A 21580-nucleotide genomic window follows, 5' to 3' on the forward strand; every position below is an offset into this window, starting at 1 on the left:
GACCTCAAGTTCATTTGGGATTTTGCAAATTCCAGCTTTATTTTGAGATCTGTTCCATGACGCTAAATGTAACCATTCAGGGAAGCTGAATAAACTTCATTATGACAAGGAGGAAATGTTTGTGGCATTCGCCAAGACGTACAGACAGACATATTATCCCATGTATGCCTTTTGTATACGTTCTGCTGGTAAAATGCGAGTTCTCAACAGATTCAACTTTGCTGTCTACTCAGAAGTAAGCCCCATTGGTTTCAACAGTGCTTACTCTTGGATAAGTGGATGTAGGACTACAGCCTAAGGTACTTCATCAATTTTAACTAGTTGCTGGTGGGGTGCACATGTTGTAATGACTAAACAATATGAATTCAAATAAATAAAGTTGGGGCAATGAGGCACCTACCCTAGAAGCAACCTGGACATGACAAAATAGGTACCGAAATGTCACAGCTATTGTAGTACAGTAACAGTAAATTGTGTTCTTTTCTAAACTGAGTAACAAAGCATATGTTCAAGACATTAGACGAAAAGGCAGTTCTCGGCTTGCTCTGAGGTTTAATAAGACCAGTAGGAAAGGAAGTATAACACCCTGGAAGCTCGTTATTGACCTCTGCACTTGCATCACAACAGAGGAAGGCTTTTGCAGCAGAAATACTGCTGGAAACAGAACTGTGCAAAAAAAATTCTGAGCCAGAATACTTTCGCTCAGTGGTAAGAATTTGACATTTCAGCAGCAGAATGCTTAAAGATCCACAATTCTTAGCTCATCCCTCGAAACTAATTTTGGTAGGCAAAAGTTCTCTCCTTTTAAAATAATTAAAAATCAGTGCAGAAATATTCAAACACATGTCATATCCATGCAGAAAATTATTGTGATACCTTCTGCTGTATTAATAAATAAACTTCTCTTTTCCAAAATGTGCAGCTGAGGTTAACTTTCAGTTTTGGTGAAAGCAACTGTAAATCCTCAGGGAGAAGTGAGCACTTTATAGTGGCATAAGTTATACACTGGCTCCCCCAACTGGTACATCACTAAATTGCAAAGTTCTGTATGTGAAAAGGTAACCAAAAGTACTTTGCTAAAGGCCATGAAGAATTACTGTCATAGATCAAGGGATTTAAATCTACATGAAGAGTAATGGGGGCATACTCAGCTTCACCTTTTCTGAAGAATATATTATCTCTGAAATTAATGAATTCATCTGACTCTAATTGTGCAGCATACGGCTGCTACTGCCAGTAAAACGCGGCAAAAGAAAAGAAAAAGCTTTGCTAGGTAGATGATGTGCTGCACTAGGAGTATCTAGTCCAGGCATCCCCAAACTTCGGCCCTCCAGATGTTTTGGACTACAATTCCCATCATCCCTGACCACTGGTCCTCTTAGCTAGGGATCATGGGAGTTGTAGGTCCAGCATCTTGTTTCTCAAATGGCCAATCAGATGTACCTTGGGTCCCACAAGGAGCACATGAGGACAAAACTGGCCATTCTTTCTACATGCTACCCCGATACTGACTGTAGGACCAACATTGATAACCACTGATAACTTCTCTTCCATGAATATGCCTGATCCCATTTTAAAACCATCTAAAATGGTGACCATCACTAAAAGTTGCAGTAGTGAAATTCCATAGCTTAACTCTGTGCTGTATGAAGAACTTCATTTTGTCAAATTCTTGCATCTCTTGCCATTCTGTTTCATTGGTTAACCCTGAGTTTTAAGTACAGTATTTAGTATTATGAGAAGAGGAAAAAAACTTCTATCTCCCTTTTCCATGCCATGCATGATTTTATACAACACTATCATGCCCTGCCTCCTTTCTCACATTTTGTCTAAACTAAAAAGCCACAGTATGAGATGCGGGTGGTGCTGTGGGTTAAACCACTGAGCCTAGGGCTTGCCAATCAGAAGGTTGGCGGTTCAAATCCCCATGACGGTGTGAGCTCCCATTGCTCGGTCCCAGCTCCTGCCAACCTAGCAGTTCGAAAGCACGTCAAAGTGCAAGTAGATACATAGGTAAACGGCATTCCCGTGTGCTGCTCTGGTTCGCCAGAAGCGGCTTTGTCATGCTGGCTACATGACCTGGAAGCTGTACACCGGCTCCCTCAACGCAAGATGAGCGCCGCAACCCCAGAGTTGGTCATGACTGGACCTAATGGTCAGGGGTACCTTTACCTTTACCTTTAAAAAGCCACAACTGTCTGGTCTTTCTTCATAGGTGAAGCCCCCTGATAATTTTGGTTGCCCTCCCCTGCACCTCATTTGATGCTACCTTTTTGAGATGTGCCAACCAGAAATATGCACAGTATTCCCAAGTCTGGTCACACTGCAGTTTCATATGAACCCATTTTAATATTGACAGCCTTCTTTACAATCCCCTTTCTTAATGATCCTTACATTAAAACTTGCTCTATTTACAGCTGTTGCACACAGGGTCATTTTCACCAAACTATCCACCATGACCCCTTTTAAAGTCAGTCACCACCAGCTCAGAACCCGTTGATTCTACCAACCTAAGTCTCAGGAGTTTTCTCCTTTCCCTCACAGGCTGCAGTAGCTGTTGTCTGTCAATTAGAGAACTGCTTTACAATAGCAGCTAGGAGTTGACTAGCAGATACACAAACCTGAATTTGCAAAATACATATGAATTAGCTTTGGAACAATCAGCTTGGTTCCGTTCTGAAAACTACAAAAAAGGAAGTAATGAAAAAGAACTGAGAAAAGTAGGAGAAAGTATGGGAAGAAGCTAAAACAAACTGAAGGGCCTATGCTTTAAATCAATTTTAGATCTCCATCCACTTAACATTAGGGGAAACAGGCTGAACACTCCATGCAGACAAACATTAATCCATTGTGTTTCATCATTTATCTTTGAAGAAAATACTTAAAGATGTAAACAAATCAGATATATGTAAGAGGATTAAAAAAAAACCCCAACTACACACAAGTTATTTCACCATATTTAACACTTACAATTGTTCTTCTTCTTCTTTTGCTTTTTTGTCAGAAACCAAGTAGACAGTTCCAAAGCTTCCACGCCCAAGTTTCTGTTGAATAGTGTATCTTCCTGCAATCAAGGTCTTTGAGCAAGTAGAAATGGGCATAAGAGGAGCACCATGCTTAGCAACTTCTTGGAATCTCAACATTGCTCCATACAGCAGTGCTTGGCCAGTATTTATGAGTCTGCAGAATTAAAGGGTCCTCTGTCACTGAAGCAATATTCACAAGTGTCACCTGAAAGGTGGGGAAAACCTAAGATGTAGATTATAATTCGTTTAAGTACTTTTGTGTCAATGTATGAGGAGCTACTTTAAGCTGGTCCTGTATCAATGCTACCCCAGAAATTAATTTCTACATCAGAATATTTCAGAGACTTAGACTAGCTCCTCTCCATTATATTATCTCAGCAGTAGACCTAAGAGGGACAATTCTCTCCTAGGTGCTATGCCTCACAATCTTCGCTGCCGCCACAAAAGCAAAACATATCAATGATGGGTTAGGACATAATGAAATTCATTATTTATACCAGCTGGGATGCCTATGAGTTCCACAAACATCATGTCCTGCCTACAGGCTGATATTTCTGCACTGCAAGGGTTGGACTAGATGACCCTTGGGGTCCCTTCCAACTGTACGATTCTAGGATTCTACATTGCCCCAAAAGCAATTCTCTCAGTGGGTACAGAGAATCACAGATCCCTCCTGAAATCAGAGCAGAGAATTTAATCACATAGTAGATGCAGGCAAGTGTTGTGAGTGTTCCAAAAGAAAATTTCAGCAGTGATACAGCTAGCTCACTTTCACCTGCATAAATTGTGATCTAATCCTTTAAACTTGGACAACAAAGGGAAGATGGGAAAAGTGATGATCCCTGTGGTTATTAAACAATGCATGGTAATATTTTTTTAAAAGGAATAACTGCATTTTGCATTTGAAATTTCTTCTTGCAGTTGGCTGGATAGTATTTTGCAGCTCTTACAGCATTGCCAATCTACTCTACTGAAATTATTCCTTGACGTTTGTAGCAAGTATGAAATCTAGTACGCCAAGCGGTCTTGTGTCTAGCCCACTTACGTATAAACTCTTCCACTTAATCTTATTTCCATTTCATTCATCTTCCACCGCTTTATTTCCTTGCCCTTCTTCTACTACTCACATTCCAGTAATTTTTAAGGTGCTGCAGTATGTGCAGATTGCCATTTCCTGCTCGCCAAGCCTCTCCTGTGTTTTTTTTAAATCACCCGTCGCTATGACCCAGTTGCTATCCTACTCACCAATATCTCATACTCTTTTTTTATTTTAGTTCCTTGTCTATTGAGACACATATGGATGACACAAGTGAAAAAACCCAACAGTGCTAGTAAATATATTTATGTCTACCAGCTCTTTGTACAGTATCTATATAGATCTATGTCAGGAACATCTATGTAGAACAGACTGGTTTTCTCTCTGGCTGTAATTGTCTGCTCACCTAAGCCTGCATAAATCCCAGTGAGTTAACAGATTTGTTTTTAATTTTCTTACATCTTGAGTTGGATTGTACATTTAACAAATACTGTACTGTAAATATTTTCATGACATAAATTCTACATATAAAGGCTCCTCAGCATAATGTGTATAGGAGTGCATTCCTGTGTATAGGAGTGCATTCCCACTTTTATTTAACATCACTCTGAGGGCTGATAGAGGATCCTAGCCATTTTGGTGGAGCTGTGTTGTTGCTTTTCAACTACTGCAGAAATGCTTTGTTAAATTGCGTTGTTTGTCAAACAAGCAAGTTTCATTTTATAGTTTCAGAATGTCTATGCTTAAACAGTAGCTTTCTTCATCAAACTATTCACAAGCTTCAATGAGGTATATGAAACTGTAATTTGTAACAATAACATCATGTGTGTGAAACTGTTCTGACACCCAGCTACTGAGATACTGACACATCCTGTGCCAAGGACTTGTACTTGGCAGTGTGATTTCCCAATGAAATACAGCCAAACTTCTAATTACTGAAAGTGATGTTCACAATAGAACAAGTAAATGGTGATCTTGGCTTCAAAAAGAAAACACTCAAATGAGACAGAATATGAGCATCTTTCTAATTCCAAGCCCTCCTACAAGAAAAGAGGATAACAACAATGGTAAAACTTAAATATTATGCTGAGACTGCCAGCTACGAAATCTCCTGCTTCTGCAATTCTCCATTTGCCTCAATAAGTCAAAGAGGCCATAATAAAGTCTGCAAAGCACTGATGAAGTTTTTAACTCCCCCATTTTACACACTTTTCAATGTAAAGACAGAAAGTTTTATGTTAATTATGGCTGCAACCTTATCCGCAATTTGGTGTAAGTTTCATTAAATTTGGTTGGGGTTACTTCTGAGCAGACATGTAAAGCATTTGTGTAATTCATTGGTCTCCAAATGCATGTTTGGGCTAAAAGTGGGTCCTGGGTCTGAAATAATAATAATAATAATAATAATAATAATAATAATAATTCTTATACCCCACCCATGAGATTGGGTTGCCCCTGCCACTCTGGGTAGCTTCCAACAACAAAAGTAAAACATTAAAAGCTTCCCAAAACAGGGCTGCCTGAAGATACCTGCTTTAGAGGATTACACTTGCCCTGCAATAAGGTATATGTAGTGCTTGGATGATTCTATGCAAACACTACATTAGTTTTATAATCACACAGGTACAGGTATGTGTGTCTGTGCACTTTATTGCAGCCATGTAAATTGTCATAAACTGCTACAGTTCTTAGCTAAATCTCTTACTCCTTTAAACTTTTATTGTGTTTTATTCCTCTGGATGCGTATTTTAAGTACACTTAATTAGCATATTGATTGTTAAACTCCAGGTCCATCATTTTTATTGTTTATGAAGAAGAAGAAGAAGAAGAAGAAGAAGAAGAAGAAGAAGAAGAAGAAGAAGAAGAAGAAGAAGAGGAGTAGTAGTTTGGATTTGATATCCTGCTTTATCACTACCCGAAGGAGTCTCAAAGCGGCTAACAATCTCCTTTCCCCACCTCCCCCACAACAGACACCCTGTGAGGTGGGTGGAGCTGAGAGACTTCGGAGAAGTGTGACTAGCCCAAGGTCACGCAGCAGCTGCATGTGGAGGAGCAGAGACGCGAACCCGGTTCCCCAGATTACAAGTCTACCGCTCTTAACCACTACACCACACTGCAGAAATTCTGGTTTAAACATGGTGGCTGTTTGCTCTAATAAACATTGATTGATACTGCCGCCATGTAAATTTCATGCCGGAAGATTCCAACTTGCTCTAGCCATTGGCATGCATAGGCACCTGGGATAGCTCTGTCGGGAGAGCATGAGACACTTAATCTCAGGGTTGGGGGTTTGCTCCCCACATTGAGCAACAGTTCTGCATTGTAGGGGGTTGGACTAGATGACCCTCGAAATCCCTTCCAAATCTATGATTCCAATCATTCAAAAGCCACCTAGATACAGATTGTAACATACAGTAAGAAGCCATAATAACCAGACCCACAGTTGTTATCAGCAGGGCTTTTTTCTGCTGGAACTCAGTTTCGGCCCTTCTCAATTGGGTGCCATTGCTATTATAAAAGAACAGGGGGAGGCGTTCATGTAAAACTGCCATACGCCCTGATATTCCAGGACATGTCCTGGAATTCACCTCTGAAAATGGCAGTCTGGATTACTGTATTTTTCCAGAAATTGGGCAAATGTCCTGGAAAACTGGCAACGGGGGTTAAATAATGCAAAAAAAAACAAAAACAGAAAACCAAACCCTTAAAAATTCTTGTAGTTTTTACTAAAAAAATCTTTGGGGTTTATCTGAAATAATAATAATAATAATAAAAAAGCTCAACCAATTTCAGGGTTCAGCAACTTTTGGGGTGTCCTGGTTCTTTACTTTTTGAAATATGGCAACCCTAGTTCCCACACCTCTTTTTCTGGGGGGAAATAGCACTGATTATCAGCAATATAGTGCTTACAATCTTTAAAAGGTAAAGGTAATGGGACCCCTGACCATTAGGTCCAGTTGCGGATGACTCTGGGGTTGCGGTGCTCATCTCGCTTTACTGGCCGAGGGAGCTGGCGTACAGCTTCCGGGTCATGTGGCCAGCATGACTAAGCCGCTTCTGGCGAACCAGAGCAGCGCACGGAAATGCCGTTTACCTTCCTGCCAGAGCAGGAAGTAGATGTATCTACTTGCACTTTGACGTGCTTTCGAACTGCTAGGTTGGCAGGAGCTGGGTCCGAACAACGGGAGTTCACCCCATCGCAGGCATTCAAACCACCGACCTTCTGATCGGCAAGCCCTAGACTCTGTGGTTTAACCCACAGCGCCACCTGCGACCCTTACAATCTTTAGGTGACTGTTCCGACTATAAGACGCCCCCATGTATTTGGGGGGCAGCAACCAATCGCCAGTCCACCCTCGGCACTATCTGTGTATAAGACACCCCTTCTTTTTTGACATTATTTTTAAGGAAAAAAACCAGTCTTATACATGGAAAAATACAGTATATATGTGTCTATAAAAAAAAGAAAAGGCCCTGCCTCAGGATATACAACTTGAAATTAAAGGCAAGACTCATGAGGGAGAAGATTGATCTCATTTACAACCTATGACCTATATACCCTTTTAAATTTGTGGGGGTTTTTTGGGGGGGGGCTTATTGTGTTGCTGTTTTGCTTTTCATCATGTATTTTGTGGTTTTATATCTTGGTTTTATTCTGTGAAAAAAAAACCCAATAGGGCGGTATATAAATTCGATAAATTCATAAATAAAATAAAATAATAAGGGGGGGGGAGGGATGGCGCCGGGCCTATCGGAACTGAAACGCAAAACACCTGAGGCAACTTTTCGAGCGGCCGGAGGAGTTACGCCCTAATTAAAAAAAACCACAAAAAACCCACAAAAACACAAAAAAACGCCGGAATCGCCTGAGGCGGCGAGCGGGGCCTCGGCGGGAATTCAAACGAGGGACAAGCCTCGACTTCTCCCTCACACAATCCTGTAGGGCCATCGGCACTGACCGCCAGCAGGACGTCGAGGCGGCGGAGGGCCTCGGCCAGGCCTACCTGAAATGGTCCTCTCCCTCTTGAGAGAGGCTCCTTGAGAGAGCGGCGGCGGCGAGGAAGCGAGGACCACCTTTCCCTTTCTCCCCCCATATAATAATTATATATACAGGTACTTTAAAGCCAGCGACGTCCGGAATATGAGGTGGAATGAGGGGCAGGGGGTGGGGAAGCGCTGTTCGTTTATTTACCTTGTCCATTCACTCAGCGGAAGAGGCGAGCCCAATATTAACTACGGGGGTGGGGGGAAGGGGGAGACCACCCTATAAAAGTCGCTGTGGGTGTACCTCCCACCCCACCGCACACCTGGCTCCTTGGTACGGTCAGATTCACAAACCTCCCGCCGCGCGAGTGTTTGGCTTGCGTCGCTAGGAGACGGCGCAGCGCGTGACGAACGCGCGCTTGCTTTCCCTGGGCGGGGCTAGAGGTGGGGAAAAGGGGCTGCTTTGCCCCGCCCTCTTTCCCCCTGGCGCGGACGCTTCCACAGGCCTAATATCTTGGGGGGGGGGGTGGAGAGAGAGAGACTTTGTTGGGAGCAACCCCCGCAACGCAGGTAGGTCGAGCTGTCCGCCTCCGTCCCGAACGATAGAATTGCTCGCACATTTGCTAAAGCTACGTAAGCAGGGTTCGTGGTGGTATCAAATTGGATGGAAAACCGCTTCCTGCTTTGCAAGGGACCCTCGGGATCCCTTCCAACTCTGTTTTTATGGAAGCTGCTACTGCTACTGCAGGAACTGGGTTCCCCCTCACCCACCCGCTTCCAAAGCTGCCCAGCAGACCGAAATTCAACAGATGCAGCTCTCTGCAATGTCAGAATAAGCCAGTTTCTGCCTGTCCATGTACAGTATTTAAACACACAGGAACATGGACGTAGCCAAAGGGGGAGCAGGGAGGGGCAGCTGCCCCCCCAACCAATAAAATTCAATAAAAATACATGGCAAACTGAGGTTCTGGGCCCCCCCAACAAAAGGCCTGCCCCACCCCCAACAAAAATTCTGGCAACGCCCATGCACAGGAAGGCTGGTGGTTCGACCCCACCCAGGGGCAGCTGTGGGCAAGATGCTGGCATTGCAGGGGTTGGGCTAGATGATCTCTGGGGTATCGTCCAACTTTATGAGTCTATGAATCCTGTGAGCAGTGGAACTCCTGCAACATGGACTCAGACCGAAAGGAGGAACTTGAGAGACTTCCTCAAAATTGCACACAGCTCTTTGGTTGCCACTCCTGCCTCTGACAAATGCTCAAGGAGGCAGGTATTCAAAAGGAATAGTCTTTCCCCATAACATTAACATCTTCATCATCTCACCAGTGATGTTTCCATAAGGTGACCGGCCCACCCAGCCTTTGGTGGTATGTAGGGCACTTGTTACAGAAAAATCGAAAGTCTAGGGCATGGGATTAGAAAGTCCTCGATTTTCACATACATTATTGTGTCCATACATGGTTTAAGAGACACTATTTGCAAAAAGTTCTTAAAACTCATGGCATAGTTCAAGCAGTCATAGAATCGTAGACTTGGAATGGACCCCATGGGTCATCTAGTCCAACCCCCTGCACCGCTGGAATCTCAACACGCGATCCCCCATCCAATTTGAAACAAAACCTCCTTAGCTTTGCAAATTGTGCTAGCCATTTTATTGCAGACATTCCTTGTCCTCCAAGGGTATACCACTTCAATTTCATATAAATGTTTGAAATTTGTGAGAATATCACTAATCTTTTACCTACTGTCGATTACACAGCTTGCCAATGAGACCATTGATCAGCTTGATCATACTTGTACAGTATTTCTGTTCCCCATTAAGCATCATTTTGCCATGTACCTAGACTCTGAAAGCTTTTAAAAGTACAGTAAAGGACATGCCAATTCTTGATAGAGCAGATTCCAGAATCTATGGGGTTGGGCACCAAATTTTATGGGTCTGTCTTTGGAATCAAGGTTCATTTGGGGCCCAGAGCCTACTAGAGAGAGATGGATATAAAATGAATTGAGGTGAAATATGGAATGGGTTTGTGTTGACACACCTTTCTCGTGAGTCCTCACCTCTGCTCTGTTCCCCCCAAAATTTACAGAGCCAGGGGAGCGACTAGGAGGGGTTTGAACCTTCAGAACTTGATGGTGCCACAAGCATACACAGCTACATCCTAGAATGCCAGGTAACGTGGCTGTGCTTTCTCGCATCCCTGGGCACTGCTGTGCATGCTTGTGGCATCATCCAGATCTCTTCTCTTGTTGCCCTGCACCTGCCAGAAACCTCTGCCAACAGTCCCTTCAGTAAATTTGGGGGGAAAGTGGTAGTATCTTTGAAGGCCTTGCTGTAGAAGTGGATAGCAGCAAAACCTCTGGGCCAACACTGGGAGCAGGATAGAGCCTTGGGTAAAGAATAGGGCTGGGCAATATATCGATACAAATTCCAAAACCGGTTTGAAGTCCATATGATATTGGTTTCGTAAATTTTGACCTGGCAATATATTGCAAATGTGTGTGCACGTGCTATGCAAAAATCACGATGTGGGGAAAACCGTGAAGCCACCCAGTGCCTCTATATAGCTCCATCCTTATTTCAGACATCGTGATATATCAGTGTAGCGCGATGTTTAGCTGGTGGATGTATCATGATGTTGAACACCCGATATCGCCCAACCCTAGTTAAGAATGGGTTCAAAAGTAAAATGGATACATTTTGAAAGTTCATCAAATTAATCTATTTGCACAGGCTCCAAATCAGATTGAGATGGGTCATTGGTTACCAATAAATCATCCAGGTGAAAACGGTGCCAGTTACAATCCTGACAGCAGGTTTTGATTTTTTTACTTGTTTCCCTTTGAATTGCACTGTTTGGGCATTGCATCTGTACGGCTATTCTGTTTCAGCAGGGGTGTTTCAGCCCGGCAGCATGGGCATCCACGGATTAATGAGCTACGTAGGAGAACATAGAGAGTTCTTTGTTGACCTGCAGTTGAGGGACACCAGTATAGTAATTGACGGAAATAATCTGTACCATCGCCTTTACTTTGATTCCAACCTGGACATGCGGCACGGAGGGGATTATGATTCATTTGCAGGTTTCGCCCACAAGTTTTTTGAAACGCTGTCTCTGTGCAACATCCGGCCGTACGTCGTGCTAGATGGAGGGTGTGATGCATCTGACAAAAAGCTTGCAACCATCAAAGAAAGAGCTCGGGAGAAGATCCTGTCAGCCTATTGTCTCTCCTGTGGCGGCGGCGGCGGCAGTCTACTGCCTTTGCTCATTAGAGAAGTCTTCAAGCAGATCTTGACCAGCTTGCAAGTGCCTTTCGTCCAGTCTTTTTCAGAAGCGGACAGGGACATTGTGTCATTAGCCAATCACTTGAATTGCCCGGTGTTAACTTTAGATAGTGACTTTTGCATTTTTGACCTGAAAGCTGGCTATTGTCCTCTGAATTACTTTCAGTGGAGATGCCTGCCTTCGTGCAAAGACTCGCAAGACTGCTACATCCCAGCACGGCGCTTCTCGTTAGAGAGGTTTTGTGGCCATTTCAGCAATATGAACAAAACCCTCCTGCCTCTCTTTGCAGTGATGAATGGCAACGATCATATTAACCTGCCGGCTATAGAAATGTTCTTTAGCAAGGTACACCTTCCCGTCGGAAGCTCCAGGCAGAAATGTCAAAAGCACGTCCGCATTCAGGGCTTGCTGAACTGGCTGTCTCGCTTTGCTGATCCTGCCGAGGCCATAGAAAATGTACTGAAGTATGTTAACAAGCGCGAAAAAGAGGAAACAAGGCAGCTTCTCTGTACTTTTATGGAGGAATACGAACCATCCAGTGTCAATCTCCAGGATTTTTTCCAGAGTGGAGTTTATGAATCGGAGGAAGCCAAGAAATTGGAGTTGCCTCCGTGGATTCTTACTGCGTTAGCAAAAGGCCTTATAGCACCATTCATCAGTGATGCCCTGATATTAAAAAGAACAATTCTCCACGTTCAGGTAGAGAATATGCAAAGGCCTAGTGCTCATGCCATATCTCTACCAATTCGACAAATCATCTATGGATTACTTCTGGGCGTTTCAAAGCGTTCGGCCAGTACCTCCTTGGGAAAAGCACCCACTCACGTTTTCCATGAATTTGACAGAGTGCAAAGAGCACTCAAGAAATCATTCGTCCAAGCAGCAGCATTGTCCGGACATTTTTGTAGCGACCACTATTCTCTGAATACGTTAAGAGAGGTAAATGGCTCAGAATGGCAGGTATAAAGCAAACATATCAATCGTGTTTGAATACTGCGGTTCTGTGGGGGTGGGGGGTGGGGAGGAAATAACATCAAACAAAACAATCCAGAATAAAACAATTTCAAGCTTCAAGGAAAATAATTCTGATCCTTCTCTAAGGGACATTTGGCTTTCCCCATTTTTATTTACCTGTTTAATTTATAGAGCTGTCCCATAGCAGTAGTACTCTAGGAAACCAGTGCGGTTTATTGGTTAGAGTGTCGAACTAGGACCTGGAGATGAGGGTTCAAATCACCACTCAGTAATGAAGTTCACAGGGTGACCTCAGGCTAGTCACACCCTCTTAACCTACCTGATAGGGACTGACTGTGGAGAGGTGAACCATATACTCCTTGGAGTAAAAGGTGGGATTTAAATTCAATAAATAAGCTCTTTAGCCTAGCTCAGTGGTTTTCAACCAGTGTGCCATGACACTCTGAGGTGCCTTGAATGATAGGGGTGCTGCGGGTAACACTGGCCTCTGCCCCAATCCCTTCTCTCCTTTCCTCTGATGCCCTCTTGCATCTCTGCCTCCCAAAGGCTTGCACAGCTGTTGCAGCAGCCCTGGCTACAAGCTCCCCAGGTGAATGGTGCCTCCGGGTCTGGCCAGGGGGTGCTTCCCAGGCCTCTGTGGGGCAGTGTGAGGCAGCACCTCTCTTTGGGGCAGGGAGGGCAGCTCAGAGACCAGGGACGGTAGCTGCGGCTGCCCAGAGGACTCCCAAGGAGAGGGGAGAGGAGGCTGAGGGAACACTCCACAAGGGAGGGTGTTCAAAAAGGGGGAGGAGGCTGCCAGCTCTGCAGGCAAGGAGTGACAACTGGGCTGCTGAACCCAGGGGTGCTGCAGAAAGAATGTAGTTGGTCAAGGGAGCCATGGACTAAAAAAGCCCTAGTTGCTTAAGAAAGCCGGAGGGGCCAGCCAGATGGAGATGTCCGTTGCCAGCTTGGCATCCAGAGATCTCCCCATAGTCCCAGTTGGACCCACACCAGTTGCAAAATGATTCACATCCAGCTGAAATTTCATGAAGGCTTTGCCATTTATTTATGTGCAGGTTCCCTTAGCAGACCGTCTGATACTTTTGTTGGAGACATTGGGAGTGACAGGCAGCATCCTGGAGCCTGCCCCTTGTCACCTGTGGCTTCCTCTGGCCGTGACTTGTTACTGGACACAGCATTCAGAACCCAAAGTGAAGTTACAGCACACGAAAGCCTTACTACTTGGAGTCATAGTTGGGGAACTTGATAAAGCGATACATAGTCCAGGTGGGTTCAGCTTTAGTCCTCTTTTTAGTCCTGGCATTGCCAATGACTGTTTTCTTAATTTGCACACTAGGGCTTTTACATGAAGGGCCAGAGGATCTTCTTTGCATGCAGGAGAGTCCCAGGTTCAATCCCTGACATCTCTAGGTTGGGCTGCGAGAGGATGCAATCTGAAACCTTGGAGACAATGCTGAACTGAATGGACCAATGGTCTAGCTCAGTATAAGGTGGTGGTTGTTAGCATCAATCTGTCTCGAGAGACCATGGAGTGCGCCTCCAGGGGTGAAATCAGACCGTTGCTTTAGCAGCACCAAATAGAATCATAGAATCATAGAATCATAGAATCATAGAGTTGGAAGAGACCACAAGGGCCATCCAGTCCAACCCCCTGCCAAGCAGGAAACACCATCAAAGCATTCCTGACAGATGGCTGTCAAGCCTCTGCTTAAAGACCTCCAAAGAAGGAGACTCCACCACACTCCTTGGCAGCAAATTCCACTGCCGAACAGCTCTTACTGTCAGGAAGTTCTTCCTAATGTTTAGGTGGAATTTTCTTTCTTGTAGTTTGAATCCGTTGCTCCGTGTCCGCTTCTCTGGAGCAGCAGAAAACAACCTTTCTCCCTCCTCTATATGACATCCTTTTATATATTTGAACATGGTTATCATATCACCCCTTAACCTTCTCTTCTCCAGGCTAAACATACCCAGCTCCCTAAGCCGTTCCTCATAAGGCATCGTTTCCAGGCCTTTGACCATTTTGGTTGCCCTCTTCTGGACACGTTCCAGCTTATCAGTATCCTTCTTGAACTGTGGTGCCCAGAACTGGACACAATACTCCAGGTGAGGTCTGACCAGAGCAGAATACAGTGGTACTATTACTTCCCTTGATCTAGATGCTATACTCCTATTGATGCAGCCCAGAATTGCATTGGCTTTTTTAGCTGCTGCATCACACTGCTGACTCATGTCAAGTTTGTGGTCAACCAAAACTCCTAGATCCTTTTCACATGTACTGCTCTCAAGCCAGGTGTCTCCCATCCTGTATTTGTGCCTTTCATTTTTTTTGCCCAAGTGTAGTACTTTACATTTCTCCTTGTTAAAATTCATCTTGTTTGCTTTGGCCCAGTTGTCTAATCTGTTAAGGTCATTCTGAAGTGTGATCCTGTCCTCTGGGGTGTTAGCCACCCCTCCCAATTTGGTGTCATCTGCAAACTTGCTCAGGATGCCCTCAAGCCCATCATCCAAGTCATTGATAAAGATGTTGAACAAGACTGGGCCCAAGACAGAACCCTGTGGCACCCCACTAGTCACTACTCTCCAGGATGAGGAGGAGCCATTGATGAGCACCCTTTGGGTTCGGTCAGTAAGCCAGCTACAAATCCACTGAATGGTAGCATTGTCTAGCCCACATTTTACCAGCTTCTTTACAAGAATATCATGGGGCACCTTGTCAAAGGCCTTGCTGAAATCAAGATAGGCTACATCCACAGCGTTCCCTTCATCTACCAGGCTTGTAATTCTGTCAAAAAATGAGATCAGATTAGTCTGACATGACTTATTTTTCAGGAACCCATGCTGACTTTTAGTGATCACAGAGTTTCTTTCTAGGTGCTCACAGACTGTTTGCTTAATGATCTGCTCTAGAATCTTTCCTGGTATTGATGTCAGGCTGACTGGGCGGTAATTGTTTGGGTCCTCTCTTTTCCCCTTTTTGAAAATAGGGACAACATTTGCCCTCCTCCAGTCTGCTGGAACTTCGCCTGTTCTCCAGGAATTTTCAAAGATTATTGCCAGTGGTTCTGAAATCACCTCTCCCAGTTCTTTTAATACTCTTGGATGTAGTTCATCTGGCCCTGGAGACTTGAATACATCTAAACTAGCCAAGTATTCTTGTACTACCTCCTTACTTATCCTGGGCTGTGTTTCCCCTGCTGAATCATCTGCTCCATATTCTTCAGGTCGGGCGTTTTTTTCTTTCTTGGAGAAGACTGAGGCAAAGAAGGCATTGAGGAGTTCTGCCCTTTCTCTGTCCCCTGTTTGCATTTCACCATCTTCTCCTCTGAGTGACCCCACTGTTTCCTTGTTTTTCCTTTTGCTACGGACATACCCATAAAAGCCCTTTTTGTTGCTTTTAACCTCTCTGGCGAGCCTGAGTTCATTCTGTGCTTTAGCTTTTCTGACTTTGTCTCTACACGTGCTGGCTATATGTTTGAATTCCTCTCTGGAGATTTCCCCCCTTTTCCATTTTTTGTACATATCCCTTTTAAATCTTAACTCAGTCAAAAGTTCTTTAGATAGCCAGCCTGGCTTCTTTAGGCACCTTCCATGTTTCCGTCTCATTGGTATTGCCTGAAGTTGTGCTTTTAATATCTCCCTTTTAACAAACTCCCAACCATCATGAACTCCCTTCCCTTTTAGTATTACTGTCCATGGGATTTCACCCAGCGTTTCCCTAAGTTTTCTGAAGTCGGCTTTCTTAAAGTCTAGAATTTGGACCTTAGTATGCTTGGTTGCTCCTTTCCGCTGGATAATAAACTCCAGAAGAGCATGGTCACTCCCACCTAATGATCCTGCCACTTCTACCCCACTAACCAAGTCATCACTATTGGTTAGGACCAGATCTAAAATGGCTGATCCTCTTGTTGCTTCTCCCACTTTCTGGACAATGAAGTTGTCTGCAAGGCCAGTGAGGAATCTGTTCGACCTTATGCTCTTGGCTGAGTTTGACATCCAACAAATATCAGGATAGTTGAAATCCCCCATTACTACTATCTCACTTCCTTTGGAATGCTTGGCCATCTGTTCCAGGAAGGCATCATCTGTGTCCTCAGTTTGGCTTGGGGATCTATAGTAAACTCCCACAATGAGATCACTGTTGTTTTTCTCTCCCTTAATTTTGACCCAGATACTCTCAATTTGGCTTTGAAGTTTTAAATCCTGGATCTCTTCACAGGTATACATATCCCTAACATATAAAGCTACTCCTCCTCCTTTCCTGTTTGGTCTATTTCTCTTAAATAGATTGTATCCCTCTATTACTACATTCCAGTCATGAGACTCATCCCACCAGGTTTCAGTGATGCCTATTATGTCATATTTAGTTTGCTGTACCAAGAGCTCAAGTTCATCTTGTTTATTTCCCATGCTCTGTGCATTAGTATACAGACATTGAAGACCGTTGATCATTCCCCCATGTCTCTTATTTAAGGATATTTTCATCCCACCACTAGGTCTGCATGCTGCTTGCTCCATTTGGTCCTTGACATTCGGATGATCATCTTCAGCATTTGATAGACTCCTACCTTCAGGACCACTGTCTCCCTCCCCCACATAAGTCAGTTTAAAGCCCTCCTGATGAGGTTTTTGAGTTTTGTGGCAAAAACATTCCTCCCAACTTTTGTGAGGTGCAGCCCATCACTTGCCAGAAGTCCATCTTCAAGAAACTGCAGACCGTGATCTAGGAATCCAAACCGTTCCTGTTTGCACCATTTGCGAAGCCAGTTGTTCACTTCCCCTATTTTTCCCTCTCTCCCTGGGCCATGTCGTTCAACTGGGAGGACAGAAGAGATGACAATTTGTGCATCTAATTGCTTCAACTTCCTGCCCAGAGCCTCATAATCATTTTTGATCTTCTGTAAGCTATGGCTTGCAGTGTCATTGGTTCCCACATGCACCAAAAGGAAGGGGTATTTGTCAGTGGGTTTTATGATTCCTTGCAGCCGTTCTGTTACATCTTTGATCTTGGCCCCAGGTAGACAGCACACCTCTCGAGACATCTTGTCAGGCCCACAGATTACTGCTTCTGTACCCCTCAGTAGGGAATCCCCAATCACCACTACACGCCTCTTCATAGGCTTGGTTGGGATTCTTCCATGTGCTGTCCCTTCCAAGGTTACCTGCATATTCCCAGAGGACTGACTTGGTTGCTCGTCTTCATATTCCTCATCAACTGTGATGAGGGAGAGATCCTCAGGTGGAGTCTGTTTCTCGTCTTCCATGAGCACTTCAAAACGGTTGTGTAATTCTAAGCACTCAGAGCGATCCCTGGGCCTTCTACTTCTATGAGTCACGTTCCTCCATACATCTGGCTGCTGTGTTGGGGAACTGACCTCCTCCTCAGGGAGATCCCCTGTCTCCTCCTTGGTGCAGACAGTGTGCTCTGCTGCATCCAAGAAAAGCTCCAGCTCTTTAATTCTCTGGAGCGTAGATACACGCCCCTGAAGCTGCTGCACCTTCTCTTCCAGAAGGGCAACCTTGTTTTCTAGTAGGGCAACCAACTTGCAATTGTTGCAGGTGTAGCTACCCACATCCTTTGGCAAGAAAAAATAGACCTCTCCCCTGGGCGCAAGCCTGGGCTGCCCAGACGACAAGACACCCCACCCTGGCTCTCAGCCTTGCTGATCTGGTCCAAGCACCTCCAGGCGGTATATGTGGTTCCTTTCCCCTCCATTTCCTCCTCACAACAACCCTGTGAGGTAGGTTAGACCAGTGTTTCTCAACCTTTTTTGGGCCAAGGCACACTTGTTCCATGAAAAAAATCACGAGGCACACCACCATTTAAAAAGTTTAAAAATTTAACTCTGTGCCGCCCTATAGTGACTATATAATTATGACTGTAAGAAACACTTGCCAATTGCTGTGTTGGTTGCAATCTCCTGTAATAAGGCTTCACAAGCCGCTGATTTCTCTGCCAGCACAATCCTTTGCTCAGCAAGTTTCAGGTTGAGCTCATCCAGCCAGCTTCTTTAAGTTTGTCTAAAACCACCCTCCCGTGGCGGTGGCTGTTGAGAGCTGCGCTCGCCCCGCGTCATGACCCGGCCGGCTTCCTTTCTGGCGGGTCAGTGATGTATATTGGCGGCCGCCAGGCACATGACAATGCAAATCGCCCTTCTCGTCGCCGCATGTCGCGGCACACCAGCCAGCGTCTCGCGGCACACTAGTGTGCCGCGGAACAGCAGTTGAGAAACGCTGGGTTAGACTGCAAGACAGTGTCTGTCCCAAGGACACCCAGTGGACTTTCTGACGGAGTGGGGGTTTCAAGGCTGGTCTCTTTGGTCTGGGTCCAGCCCTTCAACAACTATAGCCCACTTTCTCTTAACATGTGAATAGGCTTAGGTGCTATCAAGTAGGCCGTGACTACTATTTGGCAGAGATGGTTATGTTTCAAATATTTCAAATAGCAGTACATGCATTTGCGCTTAAATGTCTCAAAACATTCTGAATCCTCTCCCCCCCACACCCTATTTCGTGTCCAGATCCCAAGTGCTCACCAACTGAGATTGATAAAACTGTGTATGAACAGTTCTCGAAATGGAAAAAAGACACATCTCAGAAAGAAGCAATGGAATTGGACGCTGCCCACATTTTCTGCCAGTGGCAGTGCTGCCTTCAGATGGGATTGTATCTCAACCAACTGCTTTGTAGTCCTCTCCTTGAGCCAGATCTGACACGGTAAGAGTTCCCAAGGCTGCGACCATATGTATGCACTTAATCAAGGGCAAGTTCTATTGAATCAGCTGCTCTTTTCCCCACTTCTTTTTTCCAAGTCAGGAATGGTGGTGGTTTTAGTCCAGCAAAATCCAGGCCAGAGGTTAGCCACCTTGACGTATAGGAGCAGAAATGCATAAAACAGCCCCATGGTTCCAGTCCTGAGCTACACCAACAAAGCAGTTTCGGAGTGAATGTTAAAATTCCCCAGGACTGAGAGATGGGGCTCCAACACCAGACTGAAGGCCATGTTGGTAAGCTTGGCTAAGGAATCTGTTTCCCAAAGCCTAAGAGGTACACTAACAGGCTACATTAACTTGGTGCCCTGTTTTAGACAGCTGTGTTGGCAGGGACTGATGGGGACTGTAGTTCAAAATATCTGGAAGGTACTGGGTTGGGGAAGCCTCCCCCAGCCTCTCCCAAGACCCCCACACCAAGGTGGAATCTACACACATATTAAAAACGCTGTGAAAACGCTTTTTTAAAAAGTTTCAAAAAATATATTGAATTTGCCATAGCATACCATTACCATCTAGTGTCACATTTGCACATTGCACTTTACAACACATTTAAAACGTTTTATTTGCAGCTGTATAGCTGAGTCCCAAATCTAAGCACTCTCTCAAGGTAGTTTACTGGACAAGGCATAAGGTGAGCAAGGTGGTTAACAGTGTGTTGCTGATAACACCAAGGTTGCAGGTTTGATTTCTATATGGGACAACTGCATGTTCTGCATTGCAGGGGGTTGGACTAGATGATCCTCAGGGCCCCTTCTAACTCCATGATTCTATGTTGATTATGGCCACTCCACCTTACCCTCTCTGTATTTCCACTTTGGGCAGGAAGGAACCAGGCCAGTTCTAGCCGCCTCATCAAACCAGCTCTTGGTTTGCCAAGATCAAATCCTTTATCATAGACTTTCCTCCATCATTCCTAGTTCAGCAATTTCGGATTTATCTCTCCAAAAGCCTGCTCTTTATACGATTGGCCTCCACCATCCAGATTCTCTATTTGTTTTGCGCAGCCAGACTTCCTTCCTGTTCCTACAGCCACCTCACTTTTAAGATTGTCCTGTGGCAGATGCGACTGAATTCTCTCCTCTACTTTCCCCCACCAGCCCCCAAACTCCCTCTATGCTTTTCCCATTTTCACCCCCATGATATGGGGTGATTCTTGAGACCTCTCAAAATATTATCAAACTAGGAGATAAAGGAGGCTGAGTGCTTTTAAGTACCTACTTCAAATACAAAGTCTTAAAATACATTTTTATGTCGTAAAGGACACCCTTCCCATCCGAGTTCTCAAACCATAAATAACTTGTACTAACAGAACCAAGCTGTGCTAGATGCTAACTACTCCCCCCCCCCCAATCTTTTGACAGGCTTTACAATGGAACCCTGGTGCACAGTCTGTATCGGGAGCTTAAATCAACATCCTCACCAGAGAACCTGCTCAGTGCATCTCCAAAAATGTACCAGCTTTATAGCAACATGATACATATAGTGAAAGATGTAGCACCGCCAGGCTTCTTCCAGAAAAAGAAGAAACCCAAATCGCGTAGGAAAAAGAACAATCAAACCCCTGATCAAGGGCTGGATAAAAGAGAAGGCGCCATGTTGGAAACTCTGCCTTCATGCAGTATTAACAACAGATTTGAAGCATTAATGGTGGGGAACTGAAAGCCCAGTCTACTAGAAAGAGGCTGTGTATCCTTTGCATTGAATACTTCAGAAGTCCTCTCTCAAAATGAGTCTTCAAGAAACAATGACAGGAATCATATGGTGCTAATATGCTTGATTTGCTGGCCAGTTAAGGTTGGTCTTAGTTACAGGGGGGGGGGGAGTCTTCTTACCTTTGAGTAGTACTATTGCAGTGAGTAGTCTGAGCGACTAGCGGATTGACAATTTATTTTGTGCACATGCAAATCCTCACTATACCCTTCGCCCTCTATGGCCAATGACAAATCCCTGAAAGCTGACAAATACACATTGCTCACTCAGTAGTTTTTACATGCAGTTCTAAGACTCATGTTTTGACTCCCTGTTGCCCTTCTCCCCCCATTATTTTTTAATATACTTTGATGTGGAGAATATCTGCAAGAAGGATTTTTAACAGACTGGTCTTTTCTTGGCACTTCTACCAGTGTCACAAATATTTCACAATATACCTGATAAAAGTTTCCTAACACCTGGCAAATGTCCGAGGACAAAATCAAAATTATGCTAGACAAGTTTCAGCAGATATGGCTGCATTTCCAAGGGGATATCTTTTAAAAGAGATTCATTCCCCTTCCCCGATAGATTTTTTAAAAAAACAAACCGAGAGAAGCTATGGATAAGAATCCACTCTTCTTCTTTGTTCCCTTGAATACTAGGAAGACACTAATTACGTCTCAGGAAACACAGTGGATAGCCCCAACATCCTTCTGAGTTCAATTTGAATAGAACGTAATGTCTAAATTTGCACAGGCAGTCATTAAAACAAACGAAATGATGTTTTAATCCTACCACTCGGAAAGTATG

At 44.5% G+C, this 21580-nt stretch overlaps 2 protein-coding genes across 8 annotated transcripts in view; one reads left to right on the top strand and one right to left on the bottom strand.

Annotated features, from left to right (window-relative positions):
* Positions 1 to 8446, bottom strand: part of NEK11 (NIMA related kinase 11) — an 83006-nt gene extending 74560 nt beyond the window's left edge. For 3 of the 5 annotated variants that reach the window (XM_035130286.2, XM_060280642.1, XM_060280643.1), the window contains exons 1-2: positions 8255 to 8361; positions 2971 to 3231 (exon numbers count right to left, since the gene is read on the bottom strand). In XM_035130286.2, coding sequence (XP_034986177.1) covers positions 2971 to 3143 — 173 coding nt within the window. In that variant the 5' untranslated portion in view covers positions 3144 to 3231; positions 8255 to 8361. The other 2 variants (XM_060280641.1, XM_035130288.2) reach the window with 2 other exon arrangements.
* A 129-nt stretch (positions 8447 to 8575) lies between these two features.
* On the top strand, positions 8576 to 21350 carry ASTE1 (asteroid homolog 1). 3 transcript variants are annotated; one of them, XM_035128776.2, is made up of 5 exons: positions 8576 to 8616; positions 10939 to 12293; positions 13364 to 13574; positions 18827 to 19022; positions 20440 to 21350. In XM_035128776.2, exons 2-5 carry the CDS (start codon positions 10962 to 10964, stop codon positions 20735 to 20737), a joined length of 2037 nt encoding a protein of 678 aa, XP_034984667.2. In that variant the 5' UTR covers positions 8576 to 8616; positions 10939 to 10961; the 3' UTR covers positions 20738 to 21350. The 3 variants fall into 3 exon arrangements, with proteins under 3 accessions (XP_034984667.2, XP_034984666.2, XP_034984668.2); XM_035128775.2 differs by having other exon boundaries at positions 10942 to 12293; XM_035128777.2 differs by having other exon boundaries at positions 10942 to 12272.
* The last annotated feature ends 230 nt before the right edge of the window (positions 21351 to 21580 follow it).

The sequence above is a fragment of the Zootoca vivipara genome, chromosome 12 (assembly GCF_963506605.1).
Source record: "Zootoca vivipara chromosome 12, rZooViv1.1, whole genome shotgun sequence".
Lineage (NCBI taxonomy): Eukaryota > Metazoa > Chordata > Lepidosauria > Squamata > Lacertidae > Zootoca > Zootoca vivipara.